Source organism: Mustelus asterias, chromosome 4, assembly GCF_964213995.1.
Source record: "Mustelus asterias chromosome 4, sMusAst1.hap1.1, whole genome shotgun sequence".
NCBI classification, from domain to species: Eukaryota; Metazoa; Chordata; class Chondrichthyes; order Carcharhiniformes; family Triakidae; genus Mustelus; species Mustelus asterias.
This window is the reverse complement of record NC_135804.1, coordinates 23,997,084-24,015,660: the sequence shown is the minus strand read 5'-3', so window position 1 is coordinate 24,015,660 and position 18,577 is coordinate 23,997,084. Positions and strand designations below refer to the sequence as shown.

Here is an 18,577-nt window from a genome sequence, read left to right as displayed (position 1 = left end):
AAGGGTCACACCTGGTTAAATGAGGAGTGCAGGAGATCCACCCAGGGACAGCATGAGGCATACCTAGAGATGAGGTGCCAATATGGTGAACCTAGAGGACTATATGCATATATATATGAATATATATATATATATATATATATATATATATGACTCTATGTCCATAAGCAGCAAGACCAGGGCAACATTAGGCTTAGGTCAGTAACTGCAAGCGACATTAGTGCCCATGTCCAACAAGAGAAAATCTAACCATCTCTCCTTTACATTCAATAGCATTATCCCATCACTGAATTTTTCACCACCAACATCTTGGTAGTATATCACTGACTAGAAGCTTAACTGGGCTAGTCATATAAATACTGTGGCTTTAAGAGCAAATCAGAGGCGGGGTATTCTGTGGCACATAACTTACTTCCTGGCTTGTCCGAGTCCATCCACTATCTACAAGATACGAGTCAGGATTGTGATGCAATACTCTTCACTTGCCTGGATGAGTTCAGCTCCAACAACACCCAAGACCCTTGACTCCATCAAGGAAAGAGTTGCCCACTTGATTATCACCCCATTTTCCAGCTTAAAAACATTCACTTCCTCTATCACCAATGCACAGTGGCAGCAGTGCGTTCCCATCTACAACAAAATGTACTGCAGCAACTCACCAGGCCTTCTTTGACAGCAGCTTCCAAACCCTCAACCTCTATCACCTAGAAGGCCAAGAGCAACATGAGAACACTGCCACCTGCAAATTGTCCTCCCTGTCACACATCCTGACTTGGATATTCCTTCACTGCCACTATTTCAAAAACCTGGAACTCTCTTCCAAATAGCCTTGTGAGTGACCTACACCAGGCGGTCTGCTATGGTTCAAGAAGGTGGCTCACCACCATTTCTCAAGGGCAATTAGGGATAGGCAACAAATGCCAATCTTGCCAGCAATGCTCACTTCACATGAAAGAATGAAGAAACACAAGTGATCCAGAAACACTACTTCAAAAACCTTCAAAAACATAGATGCTTTCTAAATGGATTAGATCAAAATAAAATGACCATGAAATTCAGCTGCTTTCTGCACAAATTTTCACTGTTATGAGTGACAATTTGCCTGTAAAACAACAGCCACAGTGGCTCATACACCCCTTCATGCCGAATGTCATTTTGTTGAGGGTGATAGCGTATGCGAAAGGAACATCTGTCAGAGGAATGCCGGGTAAAGTGATAGTGATAGTGACACCAATTAGCGTGTAAACTGCGCTGCCAATTTAGAGCTCTCCCTCCAGAACTGCTTCTTAAAAGTACATGGCTAAAATGCATTCAGCAGCAGGTAGAACCACCGCACCCCCAACCCCTCACCCTACCCTCTACATCATCCCACAAACAAATGCTATCTAAAGCAAATATCAATTAATTTCAGGTAGTTGCAGATTTCTACTGGTTCTTGTTGAGATTGTAGAAGTGACTGGTGGTTTCCAGAATTGTTTAATGTTTCTGATGTCTATGGGGAGTGGTGTGACATGTGTTGAAAGACTTTGTTCTAACTTCAAGGATTCTGCACAAATCAGTTGCGCCCATCATTGAGTGCAGTAGTATGCATTTCCCTTGGAATGCAAGACAAACCAGAGGGTTGTTACTGGCTGATAAGGGCTATCTACTGACAATACAGCTGATGACACAGGCATGCAATCCACACACACACGTGTGCAGCATGCTTACAACAAAGGCATGCTGCCATATGAAGTGTGATGGAGCAGATCATAGGGTTGCTTAAACAATGTCTCCTCTGCCCAGATTACCCTGGAGAAGATCTGCAGTACATGGCAGAGTTAAGTATCAGGATTCGTGGCAGTCTGCTGCATGCTCTACAACCTCACTATCATTAGAGTATAGTCCTTGCCCCCAGCTTTATAACGACTAACAAAGGAAGAATAGGAGGAATGTCAAAAGCATCTGGTCAGGCCATCTGTGATTGAGTCATATGACTGCAATACCAATAAACATAACTATAATTCCTTAATTGCAACCCCATGCCCTTCTTTCTCTCTATGACTGAACATCCCAGCATCCACTTGGCCACAATAGAAAAATATAAGCTAATGCAATATAAGTACTCCAAACCAAATGTATAAATTACGACAGCAGTTTAAACTGACAGTAGTTTACATCCTACCCCATGAGGACGTGAAGACTGCGCTGGACAAAATATATACCACCACAAATAGCCTTGAGACGAATCATCCCGAGACCTTGTTCATCGTGGCCGGGGACTTCAATTAGGCCAAGCTCAAGAGTGTCCAACCAAGATATTAACAGCACGTCTCCTGTCCCACCAGAGGCCCAAACATCCTCAACCACGGCTGCACAAATATCAAACATGCCTACCACTCTATTGCTTGTTCACACTTTGGTAAATCAGACCATAAGGCTGAGCTCCTGCTCCCGGCTTACAAACAAAACCTGAACCAGGAGAATCTGTCAAAGAAAGTCGTGCATTGTTGGTTTGAGGAATAGGATGATCTCCTGCAGGACTGCTTCAAGTCAGTGAGCTGGTCAATATTTAAGAACTCAGCAGCTAAACTTAATGAGTACGCCACTGCAGTAACAGACTTCATTAGTAAGTGTAAAGACTGTGTGCCAAGGAAGCAAATCTGTGTGCTTCCCAACTGTAAATCATGGATGAACAGGGACATCCACTGTTTACTGAAGTCCGGGTCAGAGGCACTCAAGTGACTCTGACCTATACAAGAAATTCAGATACGATCTACGGAGAACCATTAAAGATGCCAAGAGACAGTACTGGACCAAGCTAGAGTCCCAGGCTAGCCACACGAACACTCACCAATTATGGCAAAGTCTACAAGACATAACAGGCTACAAGATGCAGATGTGGAGAATCATTGGCAACAATGCATCCCTCCCCGATGAGCTCAATGCTTTCTACACCCGTTTTGAGCAAGAGGTCAGTGAGAGGACGTCATCTGCCCTGGAAGCCTCGGCTGAACCAGTATCCAAGGTCACCATCGCAGATGTCAGATCAGCCTTCTTGAAAATTAACCCATGGATAGCCACTGGCCTGGATTGGGTACCTGGATGAGCACTCAGATAATGTGTGGACTTGCTGGCGGAGGTATTTGCAGACATTTTTAACCTTTCCTTACACCAATCTGAGGTCCATACCTGCTTCAAGAAGATGACCATCATCCCTGTACCAAAGCAAAGCCAGGCAGCATGCCTTAATGACTATTGGCCGGTGGCTATGACACCCAGCATTATGGAGTGCTTCGAAAGATTAATCATGGCGCGGCACGGTAGCACAGTGGTTAGCACCGCTGCTTCACAGCTCCAGGGACCTGGGTTCGATTCCCGGTTCGGGTCACTGTCTGTGTGGAGTTTGCACATTCTCCTCGTGTCTGCGTGGGTTTTCTCCGGGTGCTCCGGTTTCCTCCCACAGTCCAAAGATGTGCGGGTTAGGTTGATTGGCCATGATAAAATTGCCCCTTAGTTTCCTGAGATGCGTAGTTTAGAGGGATTAGTGGATAAAATATGTAGGGATGTGGGGATAGGGCCTGGGTGGGATTGTGGTCGGTGCAGACTCGATGGGCCGAATGGCCTCTTTCTGCACTGTAGCGTTCTATTCTATTCTAACATCAGCTCTGGTCACCCAGATTGCCTGGATCCACTACAGTTCGCCTTTCGCCGCAACAGGTCCATAGCAGACACCATCTCCCTGGCCCTACACTCAACCCTGGAACACGGTATAAGACAGGGCAGCATGGTAGCACAGTGGTTAGCACTGCTGCTTCACAGCTCCAGGGACTGGGTTCGATTCCCGGCTCGGGTCACTATCTGTGTGGAGTTTGCACATTCTACTCGTGTCTGCGTGGGTTTCCTCCGGGTGCTCCGGTTTCCTCCCACAGTCCAAAGATGTGCGGGTTAGGTTGATTGGCCATGATAAAATTGCCCCTTAGTTTCCTGAGATGCGTAGATTAGAGGGATTCGTGGATAAAATATGTAGGGATATGGGGGTAGGGCCTGGGTGGGATTGTGGTCGGTGCAGACTCGATGGGCCGAATGGCCTCTTTCTGCACTGTAGGGTTCTATGATCTATGATCTAACACCTAGATAATAAGGACCGTTATGTCAGGCTCATATTTATTGACTACAGCTCAGCTTTCAATACCATTATCCCAACAAAACACATCTACAAACTCCGTGGCCTACTCTGCTCCACCTTCTTCCGTCGGGAAAAAGATATAAAAGTCTGAGAACACGTACCAACTGACTCAAGAACAGCTTTTTCCCTGCTGCCATCAGACTTTTGAATGGACCTACTATATATTAAGCTGATCTTTCTCTACACTCCAGCTATGACTGTAACACTATATTTTGCACCTTCTCCTTTCCTTCTCTGTGTATGTTCTGAACGGTATGTTTGTCTTTATAGCACACAAGGACAATACTTTTCACTGTATCCCAATACGTGTGACAATAATAAATCAAATCAAATCAAACCATGCTATATTGTAAGCACACATCAACTAGTCACCCTTGCACATTCCCTTATTCCAGTCCAACATGTACCTTTGTCTGTTTTAGTGCTCCAGTGCAGTGCTGTCTCAGTGACTGCAGCTTGGCTGGCGGAAGGCTGCTGACTTTCAGTGAGCCTGACTGCAGAAAGCCTACCGGGATGACCTTGAGTAGCTCTGGCCCTAGAAACCCAGCTTTGGCCTGTACCATCTTGGCATGGATAGCAGCTGTTTGGCTGAGATGTTCGCCAGGCAACAGCAAGGGTACTGGCAGAGTGGTAATGGTGACAGGGTGAATGCTGCCATCTTGAGAGGCAAGCAGGTTTTGTGCTCCATAGTGTCACTGCCAGTCACTCGGAGCAGCACCTCAGTATTTGGCAATGTTTTGGATGACATATTGCTGGACTGTTTTGACTTGAAGCCCCTTTGAACAGATGTTTCTGAGCTTGCATGCCTTCAGTCTGAATTTCTGCTGCAGCACCCAGAACTTGGCTAGTTTTTTCTTGTGCTGCAATGGAAGCTGAGACATTGGTCATCAGTCCACAAATTTCACTTTAATACAAGGCAAAAAAGTGTCAATGATCGAGGCCATTTAAAGTATTATTAGCAGAAACTGCAAGCACTTGAAACCTCTTAAGCTGTGTAAATTAACATTGATCTCTGCTGTCAATTGCACAAAGAGCCAGAGCTATTAATCATGAGGCTCAGGTGTTTCAACAGACTAATGAATTTCTGGGTTCTCAGCCATATCTCATTATGCATTCTGTAATAAATGCATTTTTAAAAAACATTGTAGAAAGTAAAAATGAAATGCATTTTAAAGCTGTTTTTAAGTCTCCTGTTGTCACTATAGGGTTACTTGATTCTCTGCGGAGTACAGTGGGTCAATGGCCATGAAAGTGCATGAGGGTGAGTGGAGGGACATAGCTTGTCATAGGGGTTATGAGGTGGCATGGATGACACATGGGGAGAGTATAAGGGTAAGGAGTTCTGAGGGGTCACAGCTTGAGGGCCTTACTTATTTTTGTTAGAGCTTGGACAATGTCCCACAGCACCAAGACAGGTGTTTTCTGTGGCTGCTTCCGATTGCTTGCCAGAGTTGGCTGGCTCAACTGCAGCCTGCACTCACTCCTGGCAATGAAAAGCCCATTTTTGCAGGCACTCTCTCCTGTGGCAACAGCGCCAAGTTAGGAATTTTCCCAACTTCTGCTACCCAGCAAAAAGATAAAAATCCAGGCTTATGACTCTAAGTTAGCCTGGCGGGCCTCCTGGCCTTCTGTGGATAGGTGACATCTTTTCTCCTCTCCACTGCCTATACCAAGGTTCCAGTGTGGTGTAGGAATATCTTGGGGCCCACTTTCTGATACATAGTGCTATTCATGTGTCTTTTTAAATCACAATTAGTTGTTGAATGATTTCCAGCAGCAACTTTAGCCAAAATGCACTTTTCCTTTAAGTGATGCAGGGTGGTTTTATGTAGTATTGGCTACTTTTAAATTATGTTAGCCTCTCCTGATTTTGGGAACCTTGCTGAACCATTTAGTGCTGGATGCACGTTATAACCATAAATTAGCAGGCAGCACAGGTTTGCATACTGCTCCGATTGGAAATAATGGCACAGGTCTATCCGGCATTACAATCCTTGCACCTCTTTTTGTAGGTTATCAAATTTTGTGGCTACCAAATGAAGATCTGGACACCAGTGCTGCTATTAAGAAGATACAGCATCTGAAGATGTAAAAATCATCTACTGTGTATCACTGCATACACTTCAAAACACCACTATATCTAAAATTAATTCACAACTTCCTATTTTTAACTTCTTAAATATGCCACACAAGAAATAGAACATAGAACATTACAGCACAGAACAGGCCCTTCGGCCCACGATGTTGTGCCGACCTTCATCTGAAACCAAGATCAAGCTATCCCACTCCCTACCATCCTGGTATGCTCCATGTGCCTATCCAATAACCGCTTAAATGTTCCTAAAGTGTCTGACTCCACTATCACTGCAGGCAGTCCATTCCACACCCCAACCACTCTCTGCGTGAAGAACCTACCTCTGATATCCTTCCTATATCTCCCACCATGAACCCTATAGTTATGCCCCCTTGTAATAGCTCCATCCACCCGAGGAAATAGTCTTTGAACGTTCACTCGATCTATCCCCTTCATCATTTTATAAACCTCTATTAAGTCTCCCCTCAATCTCCTCCGCTCCAGAGAGAACAGCCCCAGCTCCCTCAACCTTTCCTCATAAGACCGACACTCCAAACCAGGCAGCATCCTGGTAAATCTCCTCTGCACTCTTTCCAGCGCTTCCACATCCTTCTTATAGTGAGGTGACCAGAACTGCACGCAATATTCCAAATGCGGTCTCACCAAGGTCCTGTACAGTTGCAGCATAACCCCACGGCTCTTAAACTCCAACCCCCTGTTAATAAAAGCTAACACACTATATGCCTTCTTCACAGCTCTATCCACTTGAGTGGCAACCTTTAGAGATCTGTGGATATGGACCCCAAGATCTCTCTGTTCCTCCACAGTCTTCAGAACCCTACCTTTGACCCTGTAATCCACATTTAAATTAGTCCTACCAAAATGAATCACCTCACATTTATCAGGGTTAAACTCCATTTGCCATTTTTCAGCCCAGCTTTGCATCCTATCTATGTCTCTTTGCAGCCTACAACAGCCCTCCACCTCATCCACTACTCCACCAATCTTGGTGTCATCAGCAAATTTACTGATCCACCCTTCAGCCCCCTCCTCTAAGTCATTAATAAAAATCACAAAGAGCAGAGGACCAAGCACCGATCCCTGCGGCACTCCGCTAGCAACCTGCCTCCAGTCCGAAAATTTTCCATCCACCACCACCCTCTGTCTTCGATCAGATAGCCAGTTACCTATCCAATCGGCCAACTTTCCCTCTATCCCACACCTCCTTACTTTCATCATAAGCCGACCATGGGGGACCTTATCAAACGCCTTACTAAAATCCATGTATATGACATCAAACGCCCTACCTTCATCAACACACCTAGTTACCTCCTCAAAAAATTCTATCAAATTTGTGAGGCACGATTTGCCCTTCACAAATCCGTGCTGACTATCCCGGATTAATCCGCATCTTTCTAAATGGTCGTAAATCCCATCCCTAAGGACCTTTTCCATCAATTTACCAACCACCGAAGTCAGACTAACCGGTCTATAATTACCAGGGTCATTTCTATTCCCTTTCTTAAACAGAGGAACAATATTCGCCACTCTCCAGTCCTCTGGCACCATCCCCGTGGACAGCGAGGACCCAAAGATCAAAGCCAAAGGCTCTGCAATCTCATCCCTCGCCTCCCAAAGAATCCTAGGATACATTTCATCAGGCCCAGGGGACTTATCGACCTTCAGTTTATTCAAAACTGCCAATACATCCTCCCTCCGAACATCTATTTCCTCCAGCCTATTAGCCTGTAACACCTTCTCTTCCTGAAAAACATGGCCCCTCTCCTTGGTGAACACTGAAGAAAAGTATTCATTCATCACCTCGCCTATCTCTACTGATTCCATACACAAGTTCCCACCACTGGCCTTGACCGGCCCTAACCTCACCCTGGTCATTCTTTTATTCCTCACATAAGAGTAAAAAGCCTTGGGGTTTTCCTTGATCCGACCCGCCAAGGACTTCTCATGTCCCCTCCTAGCTCTCCTCAGCCCCTTTTTCAGCTCATTCCTTGCTAACTTGTAACCCTCAATCGAGCCATCTGAACCTTGTTTCCTCATCCCTACATAAGCTTCCCTCTTCCTTTTCACAAGACATTCCACCTCTTTTGTGAACCACGGTTCCCTCACTCGGCCATTTCCTCCCTGCCTGACAGGGACATACCTATCAAGGACACCCAGTATTTGTTCCTTGAAAAAGTTCCACTTTTCATAAGTGCCTTTCCCTGACAGTTTCTGTTCCCATCTTATGCCCCCTAATTCTTGCCTAATCGCATCATAATTACCTCTCCCCCAATTGTAAGCCTTGCCCTGCCGTCCGGCCCTATCCCTCTCCATTGCAATAACAAAAGACACCGAATTGTGGTCACTATCTCCAAAGTTCTCTCCCACAACCAAATCTAACACTTGGCCCGGTTCATTTCCCAGTACCAAATCTAATGTGGCCTCACCCCTTGTCGGCCTATCCACATATTGTGTCAGGAAACCCTCCTGCACACACTGCACAAAAAGTGCCCCATCCAAACTATTCGACCTACAAAGGTTCCAATCAATATTTGGAAAGTTAAAGTCCCCCATGACAACTACCCTGTGACCCCCACACGTATCCATAATCTGCTTATCTGGCCAATGCAATTTTTACATGTATGACATTGTTCAATAGCATACTTACGTAATTGATCAAGTGTAACATATATATTTACTGCTGTTAATTATTCACTGTGCTTCCCTTGCTGAAATTAACAACTGCATACCAATAGTTGCCTTGTAGGATTAAAATACTAATCAGCAGACAGTCATCTAATCTTGGGGCTCAATTATTAAACACCTTTGAACTTAATTTGTAATTTATGACATCAACATAAAATCAAATTACTGTCACGTAAGCTGTACAATTCAGGTGATATCAATTTAGAGAATTATTCATAGTCCCTGGGTTGGTGATAAAGAATGAAAAAGAGGCTTATACCTCTTGCTTCAATCAGTGTGCAACATCACTGAGACTACTGCCGACGTTAATGATGGACGAATTAGGCCTATCGTGAGATCACAATATAACAATGTAAACTATAGTTTGTCCAAACAGTTATATGAGAAGTTGTTTGCACTTAAAGTACTTTCCAAAAATAAATTTTCATCTTTAAAGAGAATAGATAAAATAAAGGACAAAAGAGCATCAGCAGTCAAGCAATACATATCATATAACTTGAATTCAGATAATGAACACGTTTAAAATCAAACAAATTCTAAAAAATAATAAAATGATAAAGAAATGGCTTTTAATTCCAGTTTTCTTTTGTTTCACAATACAAATTGGGACAAATAACTAAAAAGCTTTTACACAGAGGAAGACTGAGGTATTTTAACATTAATGAGGAACTTTGTAGTCAAAGGTTCATTAAACAGATATGTTAGCAAAAATGTTTTTCACAAGTTGAATAAATTGTTGGTTGCAGCATTTTAGTTTTACTAGCTTAACAATTCAGCATATTGGCATCAACATTTTTTGATTCTGTATTTTTCGAATATTTCGGGTAAGGAAAATAATTTAAAGTATGTTATCATTATTTTTTGAATAGAATACCTATATATAGAAAAATATATTAATTTTAAATTTATTTTTTGAATGTAACAAATTACTGTACTCCTTCCTTCCCAAGAAACAGATGTATATGCTTCTCAGTGAAATAGAAAATGTCTGAATTCTAAATTAGATACAAAACAGCATTGCTTTCAGCAAATGCAGAGTTGAATATATTTGAAACGTGCAAGCTGCAATCAGGTTATTTTGCAGATTAAGGCCTAAATCCTGAGGGTACAGTAAATGCCTACCTGTTTTTGGCCCTCTTTGTGCAGCTCCTTGGTGGTATCCAGTTCCTCTTTCAGTTGTTGCAGGCAGCTCTGCTTTTGTTCCAGCTTAGCTTCTCCTTCTCTTAGCTCTGCCTGCAGATGGTAAATCCTTCTTTCCTGTACATCCAACTGCCATTCCACACACAAATTATAGACACAAAATTTTAATATATTCTCTTGTCACCATGTTAGTCTATATTAAAAAGTCAAAAGGAAATCTTGGCAGAATCGCAATGCTTTATATTGTGAGACTATGCTTAAGTCTTCAGGAAGCCAATATGGTGGCACTGAGCAGCAAAGCCAATACTATTGATGTCCTTTACAGCCCAGACTCAAATCAGCTTAATCCATTTAGCTTTCTGTAATACATTTCCGTAATATCAATAAATTGTTTCACAATTAGAGAGGAACTTAAAAATATTTAAGGTACCTCAGTTGTTAACCCATCTCTCTTCTCTTGTAAAAGGAGGACCTCTTTACGGAGATTCAGGATTGTACCATCACGTCGCTCGAGCTGCAAAAGAGTTCACATTTCAAGAAAGAATCTACGAATGTCAACCAATGAGCAATTAGAAAGACAAGACAAGATATTGATCTGCTAAGAAAACCACTGCCGCAGCCATACAGCTAAGCAAGGTCCCATTTCCCCAGCTCTGCATTGAAAGGTAACTCTTCATTACCATCTGCCCTTTATTGATCATTGTTAAGTATCACAAAACCTGGCTGAATCCACAAAATCGAGCAGAGGGCTAAAGAAAGCAAGTCAATGGCCTCTTCATTTTGGCTTAAGTGAGAAATAAAACGACAAATCTCTGATAAAAGAAACTAAAAGATCCGTTCATCAATCTAACTGAAAAGCATTCAAACTAGCTTCTCTCATACAATTAAAGCAATGCATACAACACAAGTTAAAGCAAACAGGGAATTTATAAAATGATTTCACTGTCTACCATAAACATATAGTACATGTTTTATGTCCATTCTCTCTAAATAGATTAATTTGCCTAATATATAGACAAAATTAGTTTGTTAATTTGGGTAGAATCATTACTGAATACAAAAACTGCCATTAAGATGATGGAGAAAAATTTAGATTCATCAGACTTGAGAAGGGATGGGTAAAGTGTAGCAATTTAAAATCATATAGATATTTTAAAGCAATGGAATAGAGAATCCATCTTAAAACATGTTTTAAATTAAGAAACTTGAATTCTTTAAAAAATAAAACTGTTCCTTAACAGGCCCTTATATGTAACCCCACTGGGAAATTTAATAATTGAGGTAAAGGAACTATTAAATGACATTGACTAAAACAATCTGAATATTTTTTAAACCGGTTAATCAAACATAAACAGATGAGAAACTCCAAGGTATTTTATGAAGCTAACCGAGACTCTAACTTTTACATTTGATTTTGGCATTAGGTTGAGCATAAGATGTTTCTCTCCAGGTATGATTCAAGTGACCGACTAGGAAGCTTTTATCAAAACAAACTTTATTTAAGAACACAGTTAGAATACAACAAAAAGAATTAGCATTTCTTTACCAATTAAAAGGCTTAAACATGACAAAATATAATTCTTAACAGCTAGCTATAACTATTGTTCCAATTTAGCAGTATCGTCCATAGACATGAACCTCTTCTTTAGAACCAGTTAGCACAGAAACCAAAGATGCTCACATGGGTACTAGATTTCCAGCCTTTTGACACTTCTGGGGAGTGATCCATTCAGACATATGTCTTCTAATTCTCATGCAGCAACTTCCAGATAGTAGAATCTCCAAGAAAAAGGTTTATTTCTTGGCAGATTCCAGTCTCCAGACCTCAGAGAGGGGGAAAGTGAGGCACTTCCTCTCGCAAAAAGCAGACATTTAAGCTTGAATATTCTGTATAAGCCTAGCTGCACCCAGTCACATGACCATATCTGCGATTCACCCCAATCAAACCCCACTCTGCAAAATCCCAGGAGAGAACACAAACAACAGAATCCTGCGTTAATTCAAATCAAAACAAACTGTATCAATTAAAATCAACTATGTTGCTGCAGTAATAATGCGGCATTGCTGGAGCCAGACAAAACAGCTCCAATTAAATGGAAAGGACTGCTAGAAAGATCCTGCACAGTAATATGACTAAAATATACTTCTTAAAGACACAGTATTGTCATAAAAGCAGTAACTATTTTTTTAAAGCTTCATACAGAGTGCAACAAAATTTTGGAATGACCCAGCAGGAAGGTAGTGGAATCAAAGATGTGGAAGAAATTCAAGATGTAATTGATAGCTGGCTGGTTAATTATAATAATGTAGAGATTCAGAGACGGACTTAGCATTTGGGGGCCCCACACTCGGCCTCTGTGCTGGGGCCCTCTGTGACATCATGCCCTGCTCCAAATGATATCAAGCCCTACCCCCATATGACATAGAACATAGAACATTGAACAGTACAGCACAGTACATGCCCTTCGGCCCACGATGTTGTGCCGAACCGTTTCTGAAACCAAGATCAGGCTATCCCACTCCCTATCATTCTAGTGTGCTCCATGTGCCTATCCAATAACCGCTTGAAAGTTCCTAAAGTGTCCGACTCCACTATCACAGCAGGCAGTCCATTCCACACCCCAACCCCTCTCTGAGTAAAGAACCTACCTCGTATATCCCTCCTATATCTTCCACCACGAACCTTATAGTTATGCCCCCTAGTAACAGCTACATCCACCCAAGGAAATAGTCTCTGAACGTCCACTCTATCTATCCCCCTCATCATCTTATAAACCTCTAATAAGTCGCCTCTCAACCACCTCCGCTCTAAAGAGAAAAGCCCTAGCTCCCTCAACCTTTCCTCATAAGACCTACCCTCCAAACCAGGCAGCATCCTGGTAAATCTCTTTTGCACTCTTTCCAGTGCTTCCACATCCTTCTTATAGTGAGGTGACCAGAACTGCACACAATATTCCAAATGTGGTCTCACCAAGGTCCTGTACAGTTGCAGCATAACCCCAGGGCTCTTAAACTCAAACCCCCTGTTAATAAACGCTAACACACTATAGGCCTTCTTCACGGCTCTATCCACTTGAGTGGCAACCTTCAGAGATCTGTGGATATGAACCCCAAGATATCTCTGTTCCTCCACATTTCTCAGAACCCTACCTTTGACCCTGTAATCCGCATTCAAATTTGTCCTACCAAAATGAATCACCTCGCACTTATCAGGGTTAAACTCCATCTGCCATTTTTCGGCCCAGCTCTGCATCCTATCAATGTCTCAAATGATTGCCTTCGTGATCCAGCCCACCCTCAGCTCACACAATGCAAGCTACAGAAATACAGAAAAGGTCACGAAGCAGTACTTCAGTGCTTTGTGACTTACGACAACAATCCTGTAATCGATTAATTCAAATCCATAATGCAAGCCACCGAAACCCAAAAAAGTACAAGTACACAAATCACTGCTCACTGCTTTGCAACTTATGAAAACAAGCCTGTAACTGAAGAATTCAAATCCACAATGCAAGCCACAAAAATGCAAAAAGGTACATGAATGACAAACTCACTGCTTAGCCGCTTTAGTGCATTTTAGTTTATGAAAACAAGCCTTTAATTGATTAACTGAAATCCAAGCCTACCTGTTATAAGCATGACGGTACAGAGGGTGAATATTGTGATCTATGTGTCTTGTGGCAAACATGGAACCGGCCAATGAACAACAAGATGGAGAAATCAGCCAGTGATAAGACTTCAGCACAGCACAAGCCAATGCAGGGCAGAATGAGCCAAAAAAAGTCCAGTGCATGAACAACTACACCAATGAAGTGGACTCCAGTGAGCCCAAGTCCATTATCAGTGGCTTTGCTGCCAACGGTTTGGCAAGGTGCCGTTCTTTGTCCAGAAGAGACTTTCTGAAGATCAGTATTGAAAGTGATTGGAAATAGCAGTTACTCATCATTTAGAACTATCTGCTAATGGCAGCCATGATATCAGAGCAGCAAATGGTGGTCCCATTTGAAAAAAACATCATTTAAACAAGAAAACATGGAAGAGGACAAATTTTAAAGATTTTCGTGCTTCATTAGTCGTTGCAAGCAATCCGTGGCAATTTAGGTAGTTTCTCTTCTGCACTTTTTCTTCACAAAATCATCAATAACATCATCACAGGTAAAATCTTGTAAGGATGCATTTTTAATCGTCAGTGTTGCTGAACTTGTCAAATGTCCCTGACTCATCCGACTTCGCAGATAACTTTTAATTTTTTCGATACAGACAAAGTATATTCACCAGAAGCATTTGTGACAGAGATTGTTAAAAATATTTTCAGAATGGTTTCCACATTTGGAAAGATTGCCTGTAAAGGGGCGGCACGGTAGCGCAGTGGTTAGCACTGCTGCTTCACAGCTCCAGGATCCCGGGTTCGATTCCCGGCTCGGGTCACTGTCTGTGTGGAGTTTGCACGTTCTTCTCGTGTCTGCGTGGGTTTCCTCCGGGTGCTCCGGTTTCCTCCCACAGTCCAAAGATGTGCGGGTTAGGTTGATTGGCCAGGTTAAAAATTGCCCCTTAGAATCCTAAAATGCGTAGGTTAGAGGGATTAGCGGGTAAATATGTGGGGGTAGGGCCTGGGTGGGATTGTGGTCGGTGCAGACTCGATGGGCCGAATGGCCTCCTTCTGCACTGTAGGGTTTCTATAAACCATCAGGCACAAGTCTGTACATATCAGCTGGTGATCCCGAAACACAGAGCTCATTATCGATGAAATGAATGCATTATTTCACTTCATCTTTAAAAAGATTTGTGTCTATTCCTTCCATTGAAATTCAGTTCATTTCTTATTGCTGTCAGTCTTAGTGTTCTCATCCAAATTTCTGTTGAAAAGCACAGAAAATAATTCAACAGTTTTCTTCAGAGATTCACTTCTGCTCTGCAGTTGCATCATTATTGTGTCACAAATAAATTCAAGGAGCGACTGGAACATGGGGTGAATAATACACATGGGGTTGTATTGCTTAGTCTTGCTGGTGGACCTGAATGTTTTCCTGCCATATTTGGGGCATTATCAAAGCTTTGCCCATGACAATGTTTGATGTCCAAGCCTAAGTTTGCAATGATTTCCAAAACAATTGTCTTCAGCCAGAAGTATGGGATTGGAGCTGGACAAAACAGAGAAATTGCTGGTCACATATTTTAAAAATTAATGTTAATTGATCCACGTGACTTACATCTGGTGTTGAATCAGCTATTATAGAATTAGTGAATTGATTTCTGAGCTGCTCTGCCATTATAGTGATGAAGTCATTGTAGGTTCTGTGTGTTAAATGTTGGTCTTCCCTGAGCCACAATATTTCTCATCAAATTCACAGAGTTATTCAAGACAGGCTAAAAAATTACCTCTTCAACTTGACACTGATGAATCATCATGTCCTCTCAAAGGAAGTCTCAGGAAGACTGTGGCAACAACATTTCTCAGCACTTTCCTCCAATAAGAACACTTCTTTTCAAACTGAGCCAATAATGCAGAATCAATTCTTCCAGGTGATTTACCTCTTTGAACATCGTCTTAATATGACTTTTGGAAGTTTCATGATCAGCAAGATCGCTTCCAACATTTCTCCAGTTAGAGTACCCATCGACAAATGCTCATTTCCCTTTACTAGGGTCAGGCAATAATTTGCAAACATAACGGCCGGGATTCTCCCAAAAGCATTCTAAGTGCCGAATTTGCGTAAAAACGAGTAAATCCTGCTGGCTTCTTTGGTGGCATTTTCAAAATGAATCTCCCACACTCTGAGCAATACAGAATGCCTCAGTATGAATCACTCTAAAAATCTGGGAACAGAGCTATTCCTGCTGGAGAGGCAAGGAGTATCACCCCCAACAATAGACTGCCTTAGAGGTTTCTGAAAAGTCCAACCGATTTCTCCTTTACATTATGCCATTTCTCTTCACCCTCAGAAAATGGGACTCATAAAGACTTTTAAACTGCTTTCGGCCTCCAACATGAAGCACTTTTCTCAAATTTTCTATATTATCTATGTTCTATTTGTTATGAAATCTTCATTCATACCCACTGGAACAGATTTTGGCCATACAGCAAGGTTTTCAGAGCAGGTTTCTTCTCTCACTTCAGCTGCAGAAGATTGAGCAGTATCTTGTAGTTCCATTTCCATTTCAGTGTCCACTTCTTGTTCTTGAACTATAGGGTGGCATGGTGGCACAGTGGTTAGCACTGCTGCCTTACAGTGCCAGAGACCAGCCTTGGGTTACTGTCTATGTGGAGTTTGCACATTGTGTGGGTTTCCTCCGAGTGCTCCGGTTTCCTCCGGGTGCTCCGGTTTCCCCCCACACTCCAAAGATGTGTGGGTTAGGTTGATTGGTCATGCTAAATTGCCCCATAGTGTCATGGGAACTAGCAGGGTAGATACGTGGGGTTACGAAGATAGGGCTGGGTGGAATTGTTGTTGGTGCAGGCTCGATGGGCCAAATGGCCCCCTTCTGCATTGTAGGGATTCTATGATTCTTGTTCAACATTTTATGCAATATGGTATCTCTGGGAATTGGCAAGTCAAAGTCATCAGATAGTTCATCCATACTTTTGGTGGATGCGAATAAATTTGTAGTTTGTGCACTGCTCAATACTTCAAACTTTCTGAAGGAAAATGACAAATAGTATTTTTTTCCTAGCTTCCACCTCGTCTCGCCTTCATTTTTCAGTGCCTTTTACTGCCAGATTGATAATGCCGTTTCACATTGACTGATCTTTCTTGATTCTAATGAGTACGTTTTCTGAAAGAATAAGCTTTTTTGTCCCCTCCTCAACCCTGGAGTTCAAGTTGTCCCTGCTCATTCAACAACCTCGCTGGCTCACTGGCTGCCTGGCTATGGTATAGCCTCGCCCTCGGCTGCCCAGCCTGCCTCAGCCCTGGCTGGGGTTCAAGTTGCCCCTGCTCACTCAATTACCTCGCTGTTCTGTTGGCTCACTGGCTGCCTGCCTGGATATCAGGCCTCCTCACCTTGCCCTCAACTCATTGCCCAGCCATTCTCAGCCCTGCTGCCCTGGTTGAGTTGTCCCACTGCTCCCCTCGATGACCATAAGTGCCTCCTCAGCCCTCGCACCTCACCTGTGCTCGACGATGAAGACCTCGTAAAATGTGCTGGCTCACTCACCGGCTGCCTCACCTGCTGCCTGGCTGTCTGCTCACTTGGCTCTTGCAAGCTCACATCCTCCCCAATGTATCTCACGGCCTCATTATTGGCTCAGGCTGCCTGCCTGGCTATCTGACCCCCTCAGCTCTAGTTAAGAAACCAGAGGTGCTGCTGTTTTAGAAATATTTCAAAGATCCTTGTAATTGCTGCACTCTCTTCCAAAGACAACAAACTCTCAATGACCTTTTTTCCCACTCTAAGATGTCTCCACCAATCAGAGCTCAATGTTGCTCTGCATTGGTTATTGATAGGCTCAATGAGCCTATTAGCAAATTCAGAGTTCTCAGGCTCTGATTGGTGCCCCGAAGTCACCTGCCAGCATGTGCCCCCCCCATCCCATTGGTCAGGGTTCTGTGCGCAGACATGATGTGTTTCATTATATGTCTGCTTCTGGAGGGATTACCTTAGTGTAAGTGCAAAGAACTGTGCATGCTGAAAATATGAAACAAAAACAGAAAATGATGTAAATACCGAGCAGATCTGGCAACATCTGTGGGAAAAGGGACAATTATGATTTCAGGTCAGTGTCTCTCACCACAGAGGAGGCAAGATCTGCTGAGTATTTCTCACATTTTCTACTTTTATTAAAGAAATTACCTTGATGGGCTTAAAGATACCTTCCTGTCCTTGACTCTTTATTACGTTCTGATTTTTTAAAAAAATTGCTCATTATCTATTTAATTGCTTGGATTGGTTAAGCAGGATCAGCTGCATCAGCCAGGATCAACTATGGTGACTACACAGCCATGCGACCATGAATTGATCTTCTCCGCATACTTTATTTTCAGCAAAGTTCAATTTAAAATGCCACATCTATATACCTGACAGGTGGCTGAATTAGAAAGCTGAAATATAAAGTAAATGATTGTTTACTGAAGTGCTTGATTGGCAGGACAACATTTGTATATATAACATTAATTTGAAATCGATCTTTAAAAAAGGGATCTCATGTTAGGAAAATTGTTAACTTGCAATGTTGTAAAATGGACCAGTGTAGAGTCACAATTTCACCAAGATTTTTAAATATACGTTCAATCATTGAAAATCAAATATTTAAATTGTTAACTTCTGTTTAGCAATTCATAAAATATATAAAAATAGTAAAATTTTAAGGCAAAATTGCATTAGTCCGAGGGCCAATTCCATTGTTAAAGCCTGCACTTTCATCTGAAGGTGAATTTTGTCTCTGAGGATTGGAGACTAAGAAGAATATAGAAATGTTATATCGAACGACAGCACCATTGTAAACCTTGACTTGACTGTGCCAAATCTACAAAGATGATCCAGCAATCAAC

General features: G+C 42.4%; 1 protein-coding gene across 1 annotated transcript in view; it reads right to left on the bottom strand.

Annotated features, from left to right (window-relative positions):
* LOC144493033 (uncharacterized) overlaps positions 1–18,577 on the bottom strand; it is a 364,898-nt gene that overhangs the window by 29,459 nt on the left and 316,862 nt on the right. The window contains exons 11-12 of the mRNA XM_078211846.1: positions 10,519–10,602; positions 10,071–10,217 (exon numbers count right to left, since the gene is read on the bottom strand). Of these exons, the coding sequence (XP_078067972.1) occupies positions 10,071–10,217; positions 10,519–10,602 (231 nt within the window). The remainder of the gene's footprint in view (positions 1–10,070; positions 10,218–10,518; positions 10,603–18,577) is intronic.